The 23279-nt window shown below is 35.6% G+C and overlaps 1 protein-coding gene across 1 annotated transcript in view; it reads left to right on the top strand.

Annotated features, from left to right (window-relative positions):
• Nucleotides 1-23279, top strand: part of grin2ca (glutamate receptor, ionotropic, N-methyl D-aspartate 2Ca) — a 129580-nt gene that overhangs the window by 87042 nt on the left and 19259 nt on the right. The window contains 1 exon segment of the mRNA NM_001365787.1: nucleotides 4133-4344. Within this exon segment, the coding sequence (NP_001352716.1) occupies nucleotides 4133-4344 (212 nt within the window).

Raw genomic sequence — 23279 nt, 5'->3', positions numbered from 1 at the left:
AAAGAAAAGCTTGGGATCACATAGAAAGTGCATGAGCATGAATCTCTCCTCCCTGACCCACAAAGCAAAGAATGACATGAAGGTGAGTAAATGATGACCGATATCTTATTTGTTTCTATTGCTTTAACAGATTTCTGGCTTTGTATTGCAGCCACACACCGACTTTATCCTCTCTCTTTGAGGCCGATAAACAAAGAGTGAGATTTTTTTTACCTTTCTTCAAAAGAATAAGGCCTCTTTCATCCTGCTCATGTATTCACAAGGAGTCTTGGTGAATGACGACAGCAGGCATGATGAACTTCTTTTGATGAAATGGATGGTGTCTGTGTTATACGCGTGACTCTCTCGGTTCCCGCTGCCGATCTGTCTGTCAGGGTAAAGTCCATTGTCCTTTGCCTCAGGTGGGAGATATACAGCTCTTATCTCTGCCTGTTTTGCACATCTATTTCAGCACCGGGCTGAAAAAGCGCTTTTCTATTCCAGGCCTCTTTGCTTTTGCTGATGTAATTTACTGTCTAGGTAATTTATTAGGCAGCAGATTGTACTTTTTAAACACAGTGAAGCTGAAAGCTAGTGATAATTCTTTCCTTATGACTTAGGTAGTGCCATTTTCCAATGACAATTTTTTGTCAGAAGTTGCTAAAGCAGCCCTCAGGTGAAAGTAGAGAACTTTACGTACTCTAAGAAACACCAAAGGTTGGCTTGCTTCAGTCGCTGTGTTGTTTTCAGAGTAAAGCCTCTCATTTGTGTCTCTCAACATAACTGCAAGAGACACTTTTTCATCTTAGGGTGAATATGTGTATTATAAAGCAAATGTAACTGATTGTTTGGGCCTTTCATGATGATGGTTCTTTTGATTGTATTTAAAGGTCCTGTAAAATTAAAATACATATATTTAAAAGTAGTATGTTAGTTTCTAAGGATATCTATAAGCTAATATGCTACAGAACAGTGACAAAATTCATGTTCAGAAGATATAAACCTCATATAAACATCCAAAGCTTGCTGTTTGTCACTTCCACCTAAACGAGAATCAACGATTTATTTGACATCACCTCATACTTCAGTTTCTCATCAAATCTTGACCAATCAAATGGTCTCTATTGTCTGACATGCTCCTCCCCCTTCAAGACTCTTCGCATTTGCTTTTCATTTGATGCGCTTGAGCTCAACCATTCTTCTTGGCTGAGCGGTGATAAACACTAAACACTATTGGCTGTTTTCTTAAAACGGGAGGAGCTACTCTAGGTACCACCCTCTTTTCATTTTTCATTTTTGAGATTGTCAAACGTTGAAAATTAATTAAAAAAGGCACATTTTAAAGCACTTCACAGGACCTTTAAAGAGAAATATTTTATACTGAACAAACGAATGCTCATTTAAGAAAAAATACTTCTATGTGGTACCTAGAGGCGTCTGATCTCTTTATGTGCCAGTTGCTCAGTTATGGTTGGCTCTTTAACTTTTTAATCTCTGTGTGACAAACCTTTATGAAGTTCAACACTATGATAACTAGCATTATAACCTACTCTTTGATAACTGAAACTATTAAAAGTTGTTAACACAATACTATAATAACTCATGCTGCAACTATCTGGTTATTCATTAATGTATTCGTGAAGCACAATTAAGACAACAAATGTTGACCAAAGTGCTGTACAGACAAAAAAAAATCATAAAATAAAAAATAGGGATCAAATACAACGAAAATCCAGTTTTTATAAAACACTTTAGATACACATTTTTAGCAATATGCTGGCATTGTAAACTAGCACTTTGACTAGCACAAATTAGCACTATGCTAATCAATACAGTGTATATAAAAACTTTATTTAATATAAGTGTGATAACTAGCAAAAGAAGATAACTTGCAACACAAACTGTGGTGATTTATACTGTGCTAAAGAGCAGTATACATTACTTTAGGAATGTTTGCAGAATGATGACAACAAGTAATGTGGTAACTGACACTATCATAACCCACACTGTTAATGTCACAAAAGCTGCATATGATAAATCGAATTTATCGAATAAATTACCAATTTGCAGGGTTTCTACAGGTTTCACCAAGTCAAATTCAAGACTTTTAAAGTTTTTTAAGACCATTAAGAATTCAATTTTTGACTTATATAAGGGCTAAACGCTAAGAATGTCTAAGCAAAAAAAAAAAACACACGTGCCCCATCAAAAAAACTAATTCTTAATGGGTATTTCTAGGTCACATATTTTAAATAATGTACAAACAGACCCTTGTTGTATGCATAAATTTATTAGTTATATTATATAGTTTTAAAAAAGTTTTTCTACAAGTTTTTTTGAGATGCATGGTTAGTTAAGTTTAAAATGATTTAAAACCTACTGTACAAGCCATACTTTAATGAATTTAAGACTTTTTAACGTGTAAAATTTAGTTTTTAAAATTTGAGACATTAAGACTTTAAGACCTTACATATAACCTGGATTTATTAATGAGCAATTTAATTTATAACTGTGTAACTTTTACAGTGATAATTAATTTAACTTGCAGTCTAAACATATTTATGCTACTGACAGTATGCTATAACTAATGCAATGCCAACTGTCATGGATTGAACTGGCGATTCTTTGCATGTGTTGGAGCCATTTCTTTCTTCTTATTATTATTATGTTTTGGATTAAATAGGTTGATTGGATGATTTGATTATTGTTATTATTATTAAGTTTACATTTGATAATTATTGTAGTAGTAGTAAGGGAAGAGGAAATAATTTTCAGACCGTGAGTTTGTATGTGGTGCTACTGAGGAGTAATTGCACTGATTTGATGGCACAAGATATGATAAATTAAAGATGAGAAAAGGACTCACAGCGGACTCACGCATCATTCTTTACCCTTACTGCGACAGTGGCTTAAAGCAAAAATGCCGCTACAGCATGGGAGTGGGTTGCTCTCACAAGGAGGCTAAAGACCATGGCACTTCACTAGCTGGCATCCGTTACAAATATAATAACCATTACTGTGACATTCTATACCATCTTAACTAGTACAGTATTAATCAACAAATCATAAAAAAGCATCAATCAATACCTTCACTAGCCTAGCAGTTTACATGACTTCCTTTACTCTCAATATAACCACCAGCAATATGATAGCTGATACTTTTAGCTACCAATTATAACCAATATTATTTTAACTAGCTGTGTTTAAATCAACTTTACAAATACTATCAATATGATACTTTATACTATAACAACTGCATTCGCGTGACCTAAATCTCACTACAATAATTAATACTAATACAGCATTCCAGTATTTTTGCATTGCACATATTAAATAATTTTCCAGTTCTATTACTACAAAACTATCATTGTAATGTGACTATGTCTCTGTCTGGATATACAGTAGGAACTATTATGACCCTAATAAACCCACAACGCTGCACACTATTTAATGGTGTGAGTTTACATAACGTGAGTATTTGTCAGAAGAAGGAAAAGAAAAATGCATGGCCGATTCCAGTCAGGAACAGATTTCACACCACATGATTAAATATGGACAGACTCTTGCTCAATAAAAACAGTAATTAGTTTCACTCTGTGCTTTGCTGTTCACTATGTTGATGAAACGAGCCAGCCAATATATTACAATTTGTCTATATTGCTAAACACCATAGAATCTAATGAATATAATTATCACACAAAGATTACTTGCATCCAGACTAATAAAGCATAGCCGTCAGAAAGTGCTTACGCTGAGATCTGCGTCGGCTCAGAGTCATTTAAATACAGCCTTGCTTTCATTTCCTTGATTAGGGTGAAATAGAAATTTTCATATCATATGTGGCGTTTTTCTCATGGGTCTCGTCTTCGCTCTAACTGGACTAACAACGATGTGTGTTAAAGCTGTTTGAGAGGAAATTAACAAAAGCCTCTAATTCTGCACAATGAATACATAATAACCCAAGCGTAAACACGGCAAATGGAGACAGATGAAGATAAATAACAGCCTCTCAAGTCTTTTGTGCATTCGGGTACTCAGAATGCAGAACACCGAGGGGGAAAACAAGAAAGTTTATCACTTCTGTGTTTGTTTTTTGGAGAAATACGTATTTGTGAATAAATTCAAGAGCTTTTCTCTCTGTCTTGTCTGACAGGTGGGGAATTATGAGTCTGGTATCCTGCAGATGAGGTACCCCGTCTGGCCACGTTACGGAACTTTCCTGGAGCCCGTGTCTGATAACCGTCACTTGACGGTCGCCACATTGGAGGAAAGGCCTTTTGTGATTGTAGAAGCTGTGGATCCGGTTACTGGCACCTGCCTCAGTAACACCGTCCCCTGCAGACGCCAGTCAAACAAGACAGAAACGTATGTAACCAAGCTTCAAAATATACTTACAAATGACCATTTGGTCATTGTTAAAGGATTAGATCACCCTAACATGAAAAAAAAAATCCTGTTATTGATTATCTATGATTACATTCAAAAACCAATAATGGAACAAACATTCCCTGTGACTCCTGTGTTCAGTTGTTATCACATGAAGCTGCAAAAAGCAAAAAAATAAATGGCATTTTGCACTGCTGACTCTAAAAGCAATATGCCCATAGAGATCTATAAAGAAAATATAGGCACATGTTTTTTTTTTTTTTTTTTTTTTTGGAGCACAAAAGTGTTCTTGGAGCTTTGTATGATTATAGTCGAACCATTGAAGTCACCTAGAGTGTTCTGACATTGTGTTTGGTTCCTTTTTTAGACTATGATTGTGTTGGGACAACTGAGCTCTATGGAGAATGAGAGAGCTCTCAGATTTCATCTAACATATCTGAGGATTTCAATGACATGTACAAAAATTGATTACATTTTAAATGACTTCTAAAGCCACTTTTTATATTTTTAATGTTCTGTGTATTGTCATGTACACACTAGGGATGTCCCGATAAGGTTTTTTGCCCTTGAGTCCGAGTCATTTGATTTCGAGTATGTACCGATACCAAAACCCTGATTCTTCTATAACACATAAAAAAATAAAGAAAGAAGAGCGAAGAAACAGATCCAAGATGTTCCTTATATTTTATTTAATTCACCTTATTTTAACATTCAACAACTGTTAACAAACAGATTTTAATAAACAATAACAATATGTTAATAAAAAGTTTTTGGTTCCATTTCTAGACTTTGACAGTGTTGAGACCCTTCAAGTCTATGGAGAATGAGAGCGTTCTCAGATTTCATCTAAAATATCTATCTGATGATTGCAATGACATGAAGATGAGTAAATTAATAACAGAATTTTCATTTTTGGGTGAACTGATACTTCAACTCAGCCTTATGTCATCCCAAACCTGTATGACTAACTTTGTTTCTGTTGAGCTCAAAAGAATGTATTTTGAGGAACACTGTGGTCCAAGCAATATTGCCATTGTGTGTGTATGTGTGGCGGAAATGGAGTTGCATTTAATGCTTCAAAACTACAACATATAGGTTTTTAAAATCAATCAATCAGTCAATCAACCAACCAACCAACCAACAAATTATTTTTTTAATCAAACATTTAATCAATCAATCAAACAATCAATCAAATCAATCAATCATTAAACCAACCAACCAATCACTCAATTATTCAATCAATCAACCAGCTATTCAATCAATCAATCAATTAGCTATTCAACAAATCAATCAACCAACTATTTAATCAATTGTTAAATCAATCAATCAACCAACCAATCAATCAACCAACAATCACTTAATAATTTAACCAATCATTAAATCAATCAATCAATCAATCAATCAACTAACCAGTCAGTCAATCAATCAATCAACAAACCAACCAGTCAATCAAATCAATCAAGCAATCAACCAATCAGTCAATCAACCAACCAATCAACCAAGCAAACTTATCCTGACCCAAATCTACATTGAGCTGGCCAGTGATCAGCCAGTAACAAATCACAGTAAATTGTAAACCAGAATGTATGAGCAGTGGATATTTAAGAAGACCGGGACAAAACCATCTGGGTCTTTATCATATCACTAAACACAATGAAGGAGTGTGACTGTAACTGCCGTGCTTCTCTTCTGTTGGCTTTATTTCAGGGTGCAGATGGTCAGGTGTTCTGTTATTACTAGATGCCAGATTTTAGCTATAACAAATTAGACAAAAGAGTTCTGGACAACTGTCAGCAGAATCTACTGAAAGGTAAATGCAAAAAGAAGGATAAAACAAAGTCATAATGAAAGGTATTTATAATGCAACATGGGTTTGGGTTACATCCTCTGCCTCGCCACAAGGGACAAGCAGAAACATGTCTATTTCTATGGCTAATTTTCTATTTCAGGTCAATTACTGTCAGGTCAGTGAACCAGTTTGAGGAAAATCTAAGTTAATAAATCTTAATCCACTGATATATTTATGGAAAGCTACTAGTGACATGGAAGCAAAATGATTCTGTTTATTATTATGTCATATTTTGATAATAAGCTACTTTTTATTTTTGTAGTTAATGTAATATCTCGGCACACGTTTTACTCATGTTTTATTTACTAATTATTAATTAAAAGCTCCATTTGTAACATATTATGTGCTATGAAAAAATATATTTGATTTTGTATATGCTTATGTCTAAATAATATTAATTTTAGATTTATTTATCACCTGCCTGCTATAGAGACTAAATATTGTTTGGGAATATAAAACTATATAACAATTATATATTGAATTGTTGTATGTTAATACAACTAATTATGAATTGTAACTGATTATATTACTTAATGACTTCTGAAGCCACTTGTTTTATTTATATTTTTGGTGTACTGTGTATTTTTTATACACTCACCGGCCACTTTATTAGGTACACCTGTCCCTTAACGCAAATTTCTAATCAGCCAATCACATGGTCAAGACGATCTGCTGCAATTCAAAAACTGAGCATCGAAATGGGGAAGAAAAGTGATTTAAGTGACTTTGAACAGGGCATGGTTGTTGGTGCCAGACAAATTGGTTTGAGGATTTCAGAAACTGCTGATCTACTGGGATTTTCACGCACAACCATCTCTAGGTTTTGCAGAGAATGGTCCAAAAAAAAAGAAAATATCCAGTAAGCGGCAGTTCTGTGGGCGCAAATGCCTTGTTGATGCCAGAGATCTGAGGAGAATGGCCACTGGTTTGAGCTGATAGAAAGGCAACAGGAACTCAAATAACCACTCGTCACAACCGAGGTATGCAGAAGAGCATCTCTGAATGCACAACACGTTGCACCTTGAAGCAGATGGGCTACAGCAGCAGAAGACCACACTGGGTGCCATTCCAGTCAGCTAAGAACAGAAAACTAAGGCTACAATTCACGCAAGCTTACCAAAATAGAAGATTGGAAAAACGTTGCCTGGTCTGATGAGTCTCGATTTCTGCTGTGATATTTGGATGGTCAGAATTTGGCATAAACAACATGAATGCATGGATCCATCCTATCCTAGTATCAAAGGTTCAGGCTCCTGCTGGTTGTGTAATGGTGTGGAAGATATTTTCTTGGCACACTTTGGGTCCATTAATACCAATTGAACATCGTGTCAGTGCCACAGCCTACCTGAGTATTGCTGCTGGCCATGTCCATCCCTTTATGACCACAGTGTACCCATCTTCTGATGGCTACTTCCAGCAGTTTCTTAAACATGACAATGAGACACTGTACTCAAATGGCCTCCACAGTCACCAGAGCTCAATCCAATAGAGCACCTTTGGGTTGTGGTGGAATGGGAGATTCACATCATGGATGTGCAGCCAACAAATCTGCAGCAACTGTGTAATGCTATCATGTTAATATGAACCAAAATCTCTGAGGAATATTTCCGGTAACTTGTTAAATCCTTGTTGTGATTCAGTCCAACAAATATTTATATTTATATTATAATTTTTACACAAATATATCTGTTATGCTTTATGACAATCATATTTTGCCATTTTTTTCATGCAAGTTATAAAAAAACCTTAAAGCTGACTTGTATTTACTATGATTTCGATCTATATAAAATCTCTTTTATGAAATGTAATTTGATGCATAGAGCAAAATGGAATGTCTCCTCTCAGCACAACGGGTTTTTATTTGAATGAACTAACAGCTCTATAGCAGAACATTAAGGTCAAGTTGTCAGTTTTTAGTCTGTCGCAACCTGAAGCTTGCTTGCGTCGAGCTCTGGATGAAGATAAGCGGAGACTCAAAGCAGCATGGCTTCACCTCATGAGAACTGAGCTGTAATTAGCAGAGCTGATTAAAGCTGCGCTGGACTCAGCGGATGGTCTCAAAACTCTCACGCTCGGCCTCCCCTCAAAAAACACACACACAGAGACACACAGCATTGTGCTCGGCCCATTAACATGTTATTCAAGAGTCATTCCCTCAGGATGCTCTACTCATTACTTTGGGGCCGAATCAGAGTGTCTGAAGGGCTGCCAGAAACTGCTGAAAAAAACATAACATGAAGGTTAAATAATAGGGTTGGGCGATGTTGACTAATTTGGCATCGTACGATGTCTAATGTGAAACATTGCAATGGACAATGGCATCGTCATCGAAGGCATCGGTGAATTAATTATTTATAAATAATTATTTGATCCATAACAAATTAATTATTTGTAGTCTACCGTTTAAATTACCTGACCCGCATGATCTTTGTTTCACCCATAACGAAGTCATAAATAAATATAGAGAAGTTACACACAAATTATTACCTGTCAGTCACTTTTTCCGCAAGACTCTGGCATGAATAGACAGAGTGATCTGTTTCGTTATAATGGCGTCGACAAACTTGGTTGGTTAAAAAGGTGCACAACCAACAGGAACCAACCAACAGTATGCGTGAAAGCAAAAGATTGAAGTACCAGGTGGGCCGGTCCGTTTTTTGGCCGCGAGGGCCAGTGTTTCTAGCTGCTTGCACTCTCAGCAGTCACACTTTTTTTTCATTTATTTATTTTTTTGACCATAGCCTCACTCTTTTTATTCATTATTTTGCCACAGCTCCGCTCTTCTTATTTATTGTCTCGCAGCCCCATGAGCATAATGCAGCCTGCAGGGTAATGATGATTTATCATTCCGGCCACCCAGGCACAACAGCGCCATTGTGGTCCAGTGGTCAGCGCATTTCAATGTCGTCGATCCGTGATCGATCCTTACTTAATTCTTTTTTTTTTGTTGTTTTTATTGTTAAGACATATAAATCTGTAAGTTTGTTGAACATTTGAAGTTCTAAAGCAGCTGTTTTCTTGAAAAAGACGAGATAGTGTAATTAGAAACTGAATTGGAAATTACCTTATTTTAACAGTCAGTCGTGAACTGAGGTGGGCCGGGCTAATGCTTAAACCTCCAGGGCTGAAAAGGAGTCCCACTCCGGCCCTGTTACGAACTGTGACCCAGCACAAACCAACACATACCAGTGATTCAGCATGTACATTTAATAATGATAAAGAGGTTTAATATGTATTAATTAAATTATAAACTTTAGTAAGTGCACTATTCTGTGCTTCTGAATGGCTGTATTTAAATTTCTGTCATGTTTCATCTGGTGCAAACAGCCCAATTGCATTTCACTGCAAAAGCTTGTTGTTAGGACACAGGGTTACAATTTAACCATCTAATGTTTCAATTCATTTAATTCATCTAATGTTTCCATTCGTAATATTTATATAATTAATGACCACATGTGGAACTCTGAATCCGCTTCTCATTTCAGAGCCTGCTACTGTCCACCGGAGGTTGCATTTCTGTCATGGACGCATGCTTTGAGAGCCTTCCTGAATGAATGAATGAATAAATGAATGAATGAATGAATGGAATTAATTAATTAATTAAATATGTGGTTTTACAACAAAACAACCCGTGATGCTGAAATATAACTGGTTAAAGTGGCAGTGGGTGGGTTAACAGAACTAAAACAAAGACAGCCGTTATGGCACGTAACGTTCACTTTAGGGCTGCTCGATTTTGGTAAAAATCATAATCACGATTATTTTGGTCATAATTGTAATCACGATTATTCCAAACGATTATTAGTTGCTGTCAAAATTATTAGCGCTCCTGAGAATTTTTAGAAAATAAATATTTCCCAAATTATGTTTAACAGAGCAGCAAATTTTAACAGTATTTGCTCTAATGAAAGGCTTATTTGTTTTGTTTTGGCTAGAGTAAAAGCAGATTCAAAGATTTTGAAACCTCTTTTAAGGTCAATATTATTAGCCCCTTTAGGCAATATATATTTTTGATTGTCTGCAGAAGAAACTACTGTTATATAATGACTTGCCTAATTACCCTAATTAAGCCTTTGAATCCCACTTTGAATTTAAATGTTTGTATTTAAAAAAAAATATCTACTAAAATATAATGTACTGTCATCATAGCAAAGATAAAATTAATCGGTTATTAGAAATGAGTTATTAAAACTATTATGTTTAGAAATGTGTTGAAAAAAAAAACTTTTCCATTAAACAGAAATTGGGGAGGAAAAGGGTTGCTAATATTTCTGACTTCAACTGCATATATTATTTTCCTCCTTGCAAAGGAAAGAGAAATAAATACAATAAAATAAAAATATGAAACAAACTGCTTTAAGCATCTTCACTGTAAGAAAAACACTTTAGCTACAAAAGTCCTTCAGTTGAGAGCAGAGAGGGATTTTCTCGTTGTTTTATTAATGATGATAAAACAGGCGGCAGCTATTGTGCTCTGTCACTTTAATGGTTTCGCTTTCACGCGTCTTTTGATTCTCACCTCATTTGTTTATTACACAAATGAGGGTTAATATGAATATACACTAAACACTGTGTTTTGACACCTATTTAAACATTAAAGCGCTCACGTTAATGACTTTAGATGTGTGTGCTCTCTGCTCGTCGCAATGTGCGAATGAGACCAAGTGCTGACCGCATGCTTGTGACTGTGTCTGCGCGCCACACGCACATAAGCATGCGGTCTTTCGCGCTTTTAAGAGCAACAAGTGAGGACAACTGGAAAGGGGGCTGTGAATAATGGAATAATCGTTTATGTCAATTAATGGTTTTTCATAATCGTTAGAAGCCATAATCGAAATCGAAATTGGATTTTCGATTAATCGCACAGCCCTAGATCACTTGGCATGTTTCTTAAATATCTGCAATCATATTATGGCATTTGTATGCTTTAGTCAAAAAGTTACATACAGCACCTTTAAATTTCTCTTTGAATAACAGGAATAAATTACATTATAAGACCAAAGACTGATATTTCTGCGTTTACAGTTTTTATTATTATAAATGCAGCCTTGGTGATGAGAGGAGGCTTCTAAAAAAAAAAATCCAAACCCAAATCCTAGTCGTGAATGTGGACACTTATGATGACACACTTTCAGACAGTCTAAATGTCACTGCCTTGCGGTTAAGAAATGTCCAAACACATTGCGCGTCTGCTGTACGCGAACATGCGGAGGCGCCGGATTAATCCCGCCAGCTGTTGTGACATGTGAGGACGGGCCTGGGCTGTTTGTGTTGAGTATCTGTTGATGCTGTGACTGATGTCAAACAAATAGCGGCTGTGGTTTATGGTGATGATGATAGCGTGTGCGAGTGGGTGGTGTTCAGTGTGACTCATTGCCTCTAATCTCCTTTATGGTGCACACCATTAGTCAAGAGGTTACAGGGAAGGTTAGAGAGTGTCATTAGAGAAACGCTCAGCACCATCTCTATATTCTCCATCTTTTATGCTTTCTGTCCATCTTTATTAGTAGCATTCTAAGGCAAGACTTTGGACAATCGTCTAGCCTTTAGCTTTGGTGACTGCTTCTGCACCATTTGTGCCACAGACATGAATGAATCTCCAATCGTTCAGGAGAGCTGTCATAACAATCGAATATCACATAGACTCAAGGAGTCAGTAAAGTCCTACCTGTCAACTAGCTGCTTTTATGGCAACTGACACAATGATAACCGTACATACACATACAATAGTCTTACATGGTCGGATTGACAGTTGCTTTAAATGGTCTAAGAAGTAATGTGATTGATGGGTAAAGCAACCAATCATGTTTAGGGATTCAGAAATGTCCCCACAATAACAGACCAATGTGCAACCAGTGATTAATTCATGAATGTCTTAAAGGCTTAAATCAATGATTCATCATGAGCCAGTGTTGAGGAAAGTTAATTTAAAAAATAATGCAGTGGAATATTGAGGTACTCCTCCAAAAAAGCAGTGGTGTAAAGTAACAAATTACAAATACTCAAATTACTGTAATAGAGTAGTTTTAACTAGGAAATGTAATTTACTAATTAGTTTTAAAAATGTGCACTTTTACATTCCCGAGTACATTTTTAGTGCAGCATCTGTACTTGTAGTCCACTATTTTTTCCTTCAACCTGCAGACACTACTTTATTTTTTTTCTTGTCTATGGGGATTAGAAAAATCAGTCCTGTAATTCCTGTCCAATCAAATCACACATAGAACGTAAATCATCACATCATAATGAACTACCTCAAGACATGAGTGATTTGTAATTACAGCAAACTGCTTGGAAGCATTAAAAGTGTCCAAGAAGATGTCCAAAATCTTTACACTCAATGACCCAGAGACTGTTTAGATGCATGTCACTGATAAGAAGATGACGGATGTTTACTGTAGGATGACCGAAATGGATTTAAACAACCAGCAAGCACAAGACAACAACATGACATCAGATTAGCATTGTACACCAACGAGGGACATTGCATTTTGTTTGGAAATGAAAATTCGGCTGACCTAAAATCAACCAAATATCAACGCCTAATGACGTTACAACTTGACGTTATGTGGACATCACCACTATGACGTCTATCAGATGTTGGATTTTGCTTGTCATACCTGATGAATAAATGTCAGCATTTGACGTCAATATGACAATGATTTAAGATGTTGGCTCATCATTGGATTTTGGTCACTTTCTAACACAACCTTAAGTCAACCAAATATCAACATCATTTGATGTAGGTATTTGAAATCAAAATAACATTGTCCTTAGATGCTGAATAGACATTACTTTTGGTCACCTGACATCACAACCTAAAACTAACCTAATGTTAACGTCTTATGATGTTGTGTGCCTGCTGGGCAATAATTAAATGATTGATCTCTTGATCTTTCAGAACTTTTTCTTATTTGATTTTTTTATAAACAAGCTCTGCAATTAACAAGACACTGTATAACCTTCATTTACCTTTAAAAAACACATATATTTCAATAACAAAAAAATATGATTCCAGTACTTTTTGTCTTACTACATAAAACCCACTATTAAGACAATCCCATTTTTTTTTTCTTTGATACATTTAAAGTAACGTCTCACTGAGTGCGAGATTCAACATGACTATTTTAATAGTTTTTTAAAAGCTAATAATTCAAATCAAAAGTAATTAGCATTACAAAAAAATGTGCATTTTGGATATGCGAATAAAAAACAGTTGATGGAAACGCCATGATGTGCACAGGTTTTGAGAACTGAGAAGGATAAACTTTTTATTTGATAAGAATAGATGCACATAAACTACGATTGCAACACTTTTTCTGAACAAATTCCAGTATGCGCATCAAAACAAGTCATGAGATTTTGTTATGAGAGAACGTGTGAATGGACAAACCAGCAGGATAAGCACACTGTAAAACATCTGAAATGTTATTTTGGTCATTCTAAAATTCCTTAACCATATCAGTATTAATGTTATTATAATATTAATGACCTCAAAAATACCCAAGAGCATCTGTGCTCTTCGTCTTATGCCTTCAAACGCCACAACGCACTCATTGGCCGTTGGCATTATCTTCTGAGGTACGAGTAATTTATTAAATGAAGAATGATTCATGCAGCTTCCACCACAGCAAATTCTGTATTAACCTTTGATATTTGCCGCCAGCTAATCAGGAAGTGACCATTTTGTCGTCTTTGATTTGTTGGATGGAAACTAGACTTGGGCGGTAATACGGTAATATGGTATACCGCAGGATCTAAAAATAGCAACGATGTCAGTTTCAATACCGTTATACCGTCATAAACAATGCACTTATATAGGAGACAAGTATTAAATAATGAATATCCTCTATTTAATGCCTACAAATGCGTATGCTTGATTGTCATCACGGGACAGTGTGGAGGAGAGAGAGAGAGAGAGAGAGAGAGAGAGAGAGAGAGAGAGAGAGAGAGAGAGAGAAGTGGCGAGTCCTGCACCAAGTGACCTGCAGTTTGGCAGTATTTCTGGTTTCAAACTGAACGAGAAGAGAGAGGTGGTAAAAACGAGCTAGAAGTCTGCATTTTCCGAATAAAGCGTGGGAGCGGTCGGTAACTCTGTTGTAATTTGAAAGGGAGCGGGAGTACAGTCTAACATTATCGCTCCTGAGTGAGTTCAAGCGCGAATCCGGGTGGATGCTGTTTGTTTGTTTATTTGTGTTCATGTTTGTGTGTGTTTGTCTGTGTAAGTGTATATGAGAATGAGAAAAAGCGTCCTGCGCAGACCTCTAATATGAACAAGACAAGCAGGTGACCGCGAACCTAAGGTCGCATTTACGGTATTCAGTTTCTGAATGATTTAGGCACAAGCCAACAGTTTGGTGACGCTGTCTGAGCCTTACGTCACAATTTTTTTAATTATGCACGGTAATACCAGATACCGGGGTAAAATAGGGAGGAGGTTTGACGGTATCAATTGGATACCACCCAAGCCTAATGAAAACGCTGCTTTAATCACACGTCTTTTATACGATATTCCAGTTTTGCCCATAAATTTATTTGCATCTTTGGATGGAAACATAGCTACAGACATTTACACTAGAAACACTCATCATCTCAAACAATACCCTAACTTACTGTACCCCTACACATCTGATTAGATCATCTGTCTTTACTTTTCAAATCCAACAAACATTTCAGAACTGAACACAAGACATCAAGTCAACTTCCAGACAGAACATTAAAAAGCGTGACCAATCAAAGGACAACTTTAAATCTGCTGAACTATCAGCAATTTTATATCCCGTTTACATCAGATGTTCAGTCAATGGTCCGTGTACATGATGTGTGTGGCAAAGATTACACTAGCAATTTCACGGAACAACATAACCAAAGCACCACACCATAAAGCTTGATTTATACATCCGTGTTCTGCCTGTGCTGCTCTGACATTAACACTTCCAAAACGCTAGTAGGCCATTGGGTTTCAATGTTCCTCTTTGTTGAGTTTCTTTGAGAGTGTTTTGAGTTTGCATCAGAAATGTGTGTAATACTACTGTAGATGTAGCTCAAACTTACACCCATTCAAGGAAGAAAGAGGCAGAAACTGGTGAACACACTACAACTTTAAATTATAAAGTAAACACAAAACAAAAGCATCCATCTTGAGCTCATCCACAGGGCTTGATCTGTTAAAACATATCATGCTACCACAGCTCATGGCCCGCCCTTGCTAGTCACTGACCAATCACATCTCTCGTGCTATGTGATACTGCAATGTTTATTTACATTTTTTGACAGGTGTAAAAAGCTACATCGGACCTAGATTGTCAAAAGTTATATCGAACTAGAGATCTGCATGGGACTCAATTTTTAATCCCGCTCCCTCCCGCCAGGTTTTAGTACGAATGCGACCGCTCCCGCTTATATTCAGCATTTGTTATCCCGCTGCCTAACCCACCCTGTTTTCCACCAGCCGCGAGTCCAGACAGCCTATAACAAGCTGTCTGTATAAGCACACACACACATAGACACACAGCACCAAGCAAGCGACACATAGCATCACGCACTCTCTCATTCACACGCACACACATAGACAGCACCATGCTCTCTCTCTCTCAAATTTACACACATACACACACACACATAGACAGCAATAAGAGAGCTACACATAGCATCACGCTCTCTCATTCACACACATACATAAATGTGCTCACTCGTTCGGAAGTCAGAAGCAATATTGTTAGACCGCCCGCTCATGTTCAAATCACACAAGTTACTGACCGCTCTCGCGCTTTATTCTGAAATTTATTCCTGCACTGCAAGAAATCTGGTTGGGTCCCGCAGCTTTACCTCTACATCGGACCTACCATGTGTATAGAGGAATTACCAACCCACGACACACATGACGTCACACAGGTTCCCGGTTGCAAAAAGAGACTGGGAGCAATAGCAAACATGTCGTGTTGTACAGTAGGATGCCAAATTCGAGTCCAAAGTCCAAAAATAGACAGCTTAACTTTTACTATACACCTCACTGCTTTTAATGCCAACCGCAGACGTCTTTGGCTAAAAAGGAGCTGAATGAAGCAACGACCTAATTAAAAATGCTCGACTCTGCAATTCTCAATTAATATCAGGTAAGTTTACGCTGTGCTGAATCATACACATTGCTTGTTTTTGATTGCAGCAATGATTTCAGCAAAAACAGTTAAATATAGTTAATTAAACTGTCCTAAACACTCTATAACCATTTACAGCTTAACGCTATTATAACTAGCAATGCCCTAGCAACTATGCAGAACACCCTAAGAACTACTCATAATATTAGTGTCTATGCTAACAACACTGGAGCAGTTGGTTTTGCTTTAGCAACTGTCCTAAACTCCCATATAACCACTTAGGGTATAACACTATAGTAATGACCTAGCTATGCCCTAGCAACTGTCCAAAACACCCTAAAAACCACCCATAATATTAGCATCTATGCCAGTCATGAACAATACTGCAACTGTCATTACATTAGCAACGATCCTTAACATGCTAGTAACCACAGTATAATGCTATAGATACTACATAGCTATGCCCTAAGCAACAATGCAGAACTCGCACAGACCCTACCAACTGTCCTAAACACCCTAGCAACCCTAGCACTCATATTGCTGTAGTAATTATCTGGCAATGCCCTTGCAACTGTCCAGAGCACCCTAGCAACCAGCCATATTATTAGCAGCAGGTTTTTCATTAGCAAACACTCAAATCTAGCTCAACGCAGCTATATAAACACACACACACACACACAGACACACACACCCAAACCCACAGCACATGTCAAGCCAATATGGAGCCCTGCTGTTGTTTTCCAGGATTGTAATTCTTGCTGTGAATCCAGACTGAAGATTCCTCTGTACTGTTTATCTTTTTCCTCCGGCGTTGTGAAATGAACTGAGACTCTAAAAACAAACAATGCTCAAGTTCAGAAAACTGAGCTGCCATAGCGCTCCTAAAGGCATACATTAAGGTTCGAATCAGATGCGCTCGGGAAACATTTTAAGGCTATCGATTGCATTTATCTGAGTAAGCAAAGCTGCTGAAGCATAATAAAAGTGTTTTGGATGGCTGTTCTGCCACACATCTTGCTAATGTGAACTGGATGGACATTTCTACTGCTTCACTAATGCATTATCAGACTCTCCGAAACCGATTCTCTCCCCGCTGCAGCCCTGCCTCACTACTACAGCAAGAAAGGGCACTTAATATTGATTTCTTCTGTTACTTTCTGCTTTTTAGAGAGAGGACAGGTGGAAGGGGACGGGGATCGGGAAACGCAGGAGTCAGACTTAAACTTTTTTGACAGAGTGTTGTTTCGGGAGCTATACAAGACTAAAGCTGACAAAGAAACATGGTTTACACAACTCATGTGGTAACGGATAGGAAGCAGCTCCAGTGTTTTCTGAAATTACATTCATGTGTTTCTCAGATTTCCTGCTACCAGTTGTATTAGCATTTTCCCAGCACCAGCACTGATTACGGTATGTTTTGATTACGATGCAATAAAATGAAATACACATATAATAAGTTACAAACTTGAATTAGAAATGTCATCTTTGCAACTAAGTGAAAACATATTAAAAAAGAAAACAAAAGCATAGTTAAAAAAGCAATATATATATATATATATATATATATATATATATATATATATATATATATATATATATATATATATATACAGTATATATATATATATATATATATATATATATATATATATATATATATATATATATATATATATATATATATATGTATGTATGTATGTATGTATGTATGTATGTATGTATGTATATATATATATATGTGTGTGTGTGTGTGTGTGTGTGTGTGTGTGTGTGTGTATATATATATATATATATATATATATATATGTATGTATGTATGTATGTATGTATGTATGTGTGTGTGTGTATATATATATGTATATATATATCCAATTATGGTGTCTGCATCAAATAAAAGTTTAATTTTAAGAAGTAATTTTACATACATAGGAAGCATGTTTAATCCAAGTGTCAATGTTTCAAATGACTTTTGTGAAAAAGAAATTCAAAACATTGGTGAAAATGTTCAGTCAACTTCAGTAACAGTTATATAAAGGCAAAAATAAAATAACATACTTTTATATACTTACACTTAATGATATATATGCGAGAATAAATTATCATTATAAGTTTTATTATATTTTAAACAATTACATTTTATATATTTTCATACATATAAATTCTAAATAATTACATTTTGCAGAGAAACTAGCAAAAGTTAGCAGCCTGAAGTGACAATATAACAAAAAGGGATGCTGGACAACGGAGTTGAGGATCCATGTGCAGATTTATTAAGAATGGACAGGCAGGCAAGGGTCAACAGGTACAAACAGGATCATAAAAGTAATCCAGCAGGATAGTTGAGGTCACAGGCAAATAGGTCAATACAGGCGGCAGACAACGTGAACAAAGAAACAAGAAAAGGGTCAAACAAAGAAAGACTAGACAAGGACAACGCTCGTAATGTTTCAGGTAAACAACAACAAAACTCAATAATAAGGTTGAGTACCAAAACCCGGTGCCATTATGGCATGGTATAAGTAACCAGTATGCACTGGACCAAATCAGCATATGAATTTCAGTGCCTAATTTTGGTGCCATTGATGCTGTGACAAGGATGTAAGAAGCATCAAGGGGTGCTTCAAAAGGCACACACAGGTATGCATTGTGTCACACCATCTCTAAACATTTAATTCTAAACAATTTTAAGGGATCAAAACAACACTCTTCCATTACTCCTTACTTCATTTTCTCATCCAATACCTCAATTTGTCACAGGACATGAGCAATATGTTGCTGAATGAAAGTGAAACTGCAGTTAAAGTCAAAAAATGTACAATGAGGAGGAAACGTGGATAGCCTGGTAATGCGATGTTAATCAATCTATGTGCTATAAACAACAGTAGTATTGTTGAATACATGTAAAATGTAACATAAAAGGAACATTTAAAAAGCAACTCATGTAAACACTTTAATCATATTATTGTCTTATTCAGATTGTCTTATTCAGATGTTCATGTAAACATAGTCACAAGTCCCCTCCCTACAAAAAAGATATTCCCTAATTTCGATAACAGCCTTTCCACAAGTTACTAGTAAGTGGGTCATCCACCATAATTTTGTGGCTCAAATACCCAACCCTACTCAGCAATGTGTGTGAGAACGAGAGCTGTTTATATAGTCCTGGTAATCAGTTCATCATTAGCTTTCAGCTGTGTGAGAGTAATCAGAGGAAATCAAGAACTGGTGTGTGTGTGAGGTGCATGATAGTATTTGTAGTCTAGTTCAGTGACTGATAGTTCTCCAGCGATCTGGCCAGGCTAAATTGCTGGTGATCGTATAAACTTAAACATTTAATTATACAAACATAAACAAGAATTGCACTTAATATTTTGGGGTTGCACTGTGATCTTTATTATATCTTGTAATACCTCAAATTATTTTTGTTCTAAATACACCTGACACATTTTTGTGCCATTTAAACTTATAGTTGAATTATATTTTAACCTGTTCAGTAAGTCATAGCTTCATGGATCCAAATACACACACACAGAATTTTTGTTTCCATCAAAATCTAATGTGTACATCTACACAAGGTCTTAAAAAACAAAGACCAACCATCCAGCTTACCTATAAATAGCTATTAAAACACTACAAGACGTTTCCTCCTATTAAAACATTTTCTTTTAACCTGTCGGCATCATGTACAGTGTCAGTACAGTAACAGCTCGTACCCACCGTCAGCTCTGCCTGGTGATCCCACATGCCTGCTTTCTTCCATCTTTGTTTGTTTGTGATTAATTTGAGTTGGATTTGTTTTGGCCCGGCCCGGCTGTCCTTCCATCTGTCACAGCTGCGACAAAACGCAAGAGCCCGCCGTGAACGGCCACTATCATCCACCCGCTCACTGCTTACGTCACATATCCGATCTGCACTTACCATCAACGCTCTGCTAATCTCTGCTTTTTATAGATTCCTGCCATTTTTAGGTTCTCCCACCCTTCCCAGATGAGATTTACATGTGTCTCGCGCTTGCATTGATGTTATTTGGAGACCATAACCGTAAAGGCTCCTTATTACACGTCCAGAATGCAGACTTATTCCCTGTCTGCTCATAGAGAAGCACAAAAATCCTGATGTTTGAGTGTGAATGGATTTATTGGAGCTGCCGTTAATCAGAGTCGTGATTGGATGTAAGTTTCGACACGACATCCATAATCGAGAAAACAGGAACCAGGCCAAGACCCGAGGAAACAATGTAATGCTAATGAGCCACAACCAACCTCTGAAAGGTTTTTCATTTCACATATCTGCAGAGAAATGGCCCCCGTTTATATTTATTTGTCGAAGGTGGGAAATGGATTGGCAGCAGCAAACATAATTGCAAAACTAGTGTGAGTGACTAATGACGGAAGCAAATAGATTATTTACAAGACTTTGTTCTTGTGTTATGGTTGACCTATTTAAAAGTTCTTGCATGTTTTAGGTGTAGATTCAGTCAGGGTTATTTCATATGATCCAGACTGTGCAGCTGTAGTATTTTCACCAAAATTATGCATTTATTGTGCTTGTTGTGAGGTTTATTTTTATATTTTGCTTCTTTAAGTATGTGAATGTTTCTGGAATAAGTGTCCCTGGAGCAAGTTAAATGATGGAGCACGCCTCATGAATTGCTAATGTGAAATGTAAATCCACAATCTTTCAATTAGACTTGCGCATTTACATCTGGCAGATGTAATAAATAAATAATAATAATGTAATAGAATCACACTGACTTGCACTGTAGGAGGGAGGCTGGAGTCATATTGAGGATGCAGAACACTCTGGTCAAAAAAAAAAAAGGGATTAGGGGGATTTTTTTTACTACCCCTGGTTTTACAAACAAGGTTTAGGTAGTAGACTTGGATAGTTATCTCAAAACACAAAAACTTTAATAAGATAAAATATAGTGACATATTTGTCAAGATAAACAGTAAATTTCAATGAACTAACCTAATGTATATAAGGCCTAGTTCTGGTTTACGATAAGCCTTTTCTGCTCACCAAGGCTGCATTTGTAAAAACTGTAAAATTGGGGAAATATTATCAGAATTTTAAATACTTTTTTTTTTTACTTATGGAATAAAGTTTAAAATTGTATTTATTTCTGTGATTTAAAATCAAACTTTCTGCATTATTACTACATCTACTTCTAAAACTAGTTACTACTGTTGTTGTTGTTTTTGTTGTTGTTGTTATTAATATTAGTATGACTACTACTACTACTACATCTTTAATATCAGCAAATCATCAAATCAGAATGATTTTAGAAACTTTCAGAGTTCATATCTCTTTTTATATATATATATATATATAATTGTGAGATTACATAAAATTGCACATTTTTAATTCGATATTATATTCGACAAAATTTCTATTTTCCCAAAAATAACCTGTTTTCTTTATTCTGTGGCAGAAACTATTTTCCATAGTTTATAAACTCTGTGATCTGATATGTTTTTTCTTTGCACTTAAACCCTATAAAAACATTCATAATTTAACAGATTTTGTATTTTGTGATTCACAGGTGTATTCCATTTATTTAAAGTTATTAACTGTTGACTTTTTGATGTTGAAAATTCAACTTTACAGTTGAAAAAAATGACATTTATTGACGTTTTAGTAGTTTGAAATAATTGTATAAGAAATAATATATTCAGGTTTGAGTCAGTAAAATAACTGGAAAAGTCCTGGCAGTCTATTACCAGCAGTCTATTATTGGTTTTTGTACCGTAATATATAAAACCCAACTAAGACAATACAGTATGTCACTTTTTTTTTTAAGTCACTTTTTCAAACTTTTAAAACTAGTTGGAGGAAAAATCTCATATTGCAATCCAAAATACCTAATAAATTGTTAATTTGTGGATGTTTAGTTTTCAATAACATAAGTTAAACTATTGCAATAACAGAAATCTAAACTTAAATACTTGTTTTTAAAAATACACAATATCACATAAAAGTTTCTCTATTTTGTGCATAACAGGTGTTTTTTTTATTTATTTAGCGTTATGAACTGTTGACTTTAGATGCTGAAAATTCAACTCTGCAGTTTAACAAAATTACATTTATTGACATTTTAGCAGTTTTAAATAATTTTGTAAAAAATAATATATTTAAATTTAGGTCTAAAAGAAAAGTAATGACAGTTTTTTATTAGGTTATTGTTCCGTAATTTACAACACCAACAAGGAAAATACAGTATGTCACTTATTATTAAAAAAAAAGAGTCACTAAAAGTTATTTTTTTAAACTTTCAAAACCCCCAAAATTACCTGTTTTCTTTATTCTGTGTCAGAAACTATTTTTCATAGTTTATAAACTCTGAGATCTGCTCACAATACTGTAAATATCTTTTTTTTCTTCTTTTCATTCAAACGCTGTAAAAACATCCATAATTTAACAGTTTCTGTATTTTGAGATTCACAGGTGTTTTCCATTCATTCAAAGTTTTTTAAAGGTTTTGGCACTTTAATTTACAACACCAACCCAGACAATATGTCATTATTATAAAACATATATATAATAACTAAATAATAATAATTAACAATAACTTTTAAAACTTGGAGAAAAGATCAACATCTCATAATGCAATTCAAAATCATTAATAAATGGGGAGAAAAAAAAACTAACCACAAAATACAGTAAACTTTCATTTTACAGCAAGTTTTCACTTCACTTCATGTCACACTTCACTTCACATCTAAACTTAAAAGATTTATTTTAAAAATATATCCTAATAGTTTCTTTAATTTGTGATTTGCAGGTTTTGTTTTAATTTATCTACCGTTTTTACAAATGTCTTTTATTGACATTTCTAAACTTTCCAACATCAAAACTTGTTGGAAGAAAGATCAAGATCTCATAATGCAATAAAACAAAAACATGAATTACAAAATACATTTATTCATAATATTCCTTTGGCTTAGTCCCTTATTTTTCAGGGGTGG

Source organism: Danio rerio, chromosome 3, assembly GCF_052040795.2.
Source record: "Danio rerio strain M-AB ecotype USA chromosome 3, GRCz13ab, whole genome shotgun sequence".
In the NCBI taxonomy this organism is placed as follows: domain Eukaryota; kingdom Metazoa; phylum Chordata; class Actinopteri; order Cypriniformes; family Danionidae; genus Danio; species Danio rerio.
This window is presented reverse-complemented; position numbering and strand designations above follow the sequence as displayed.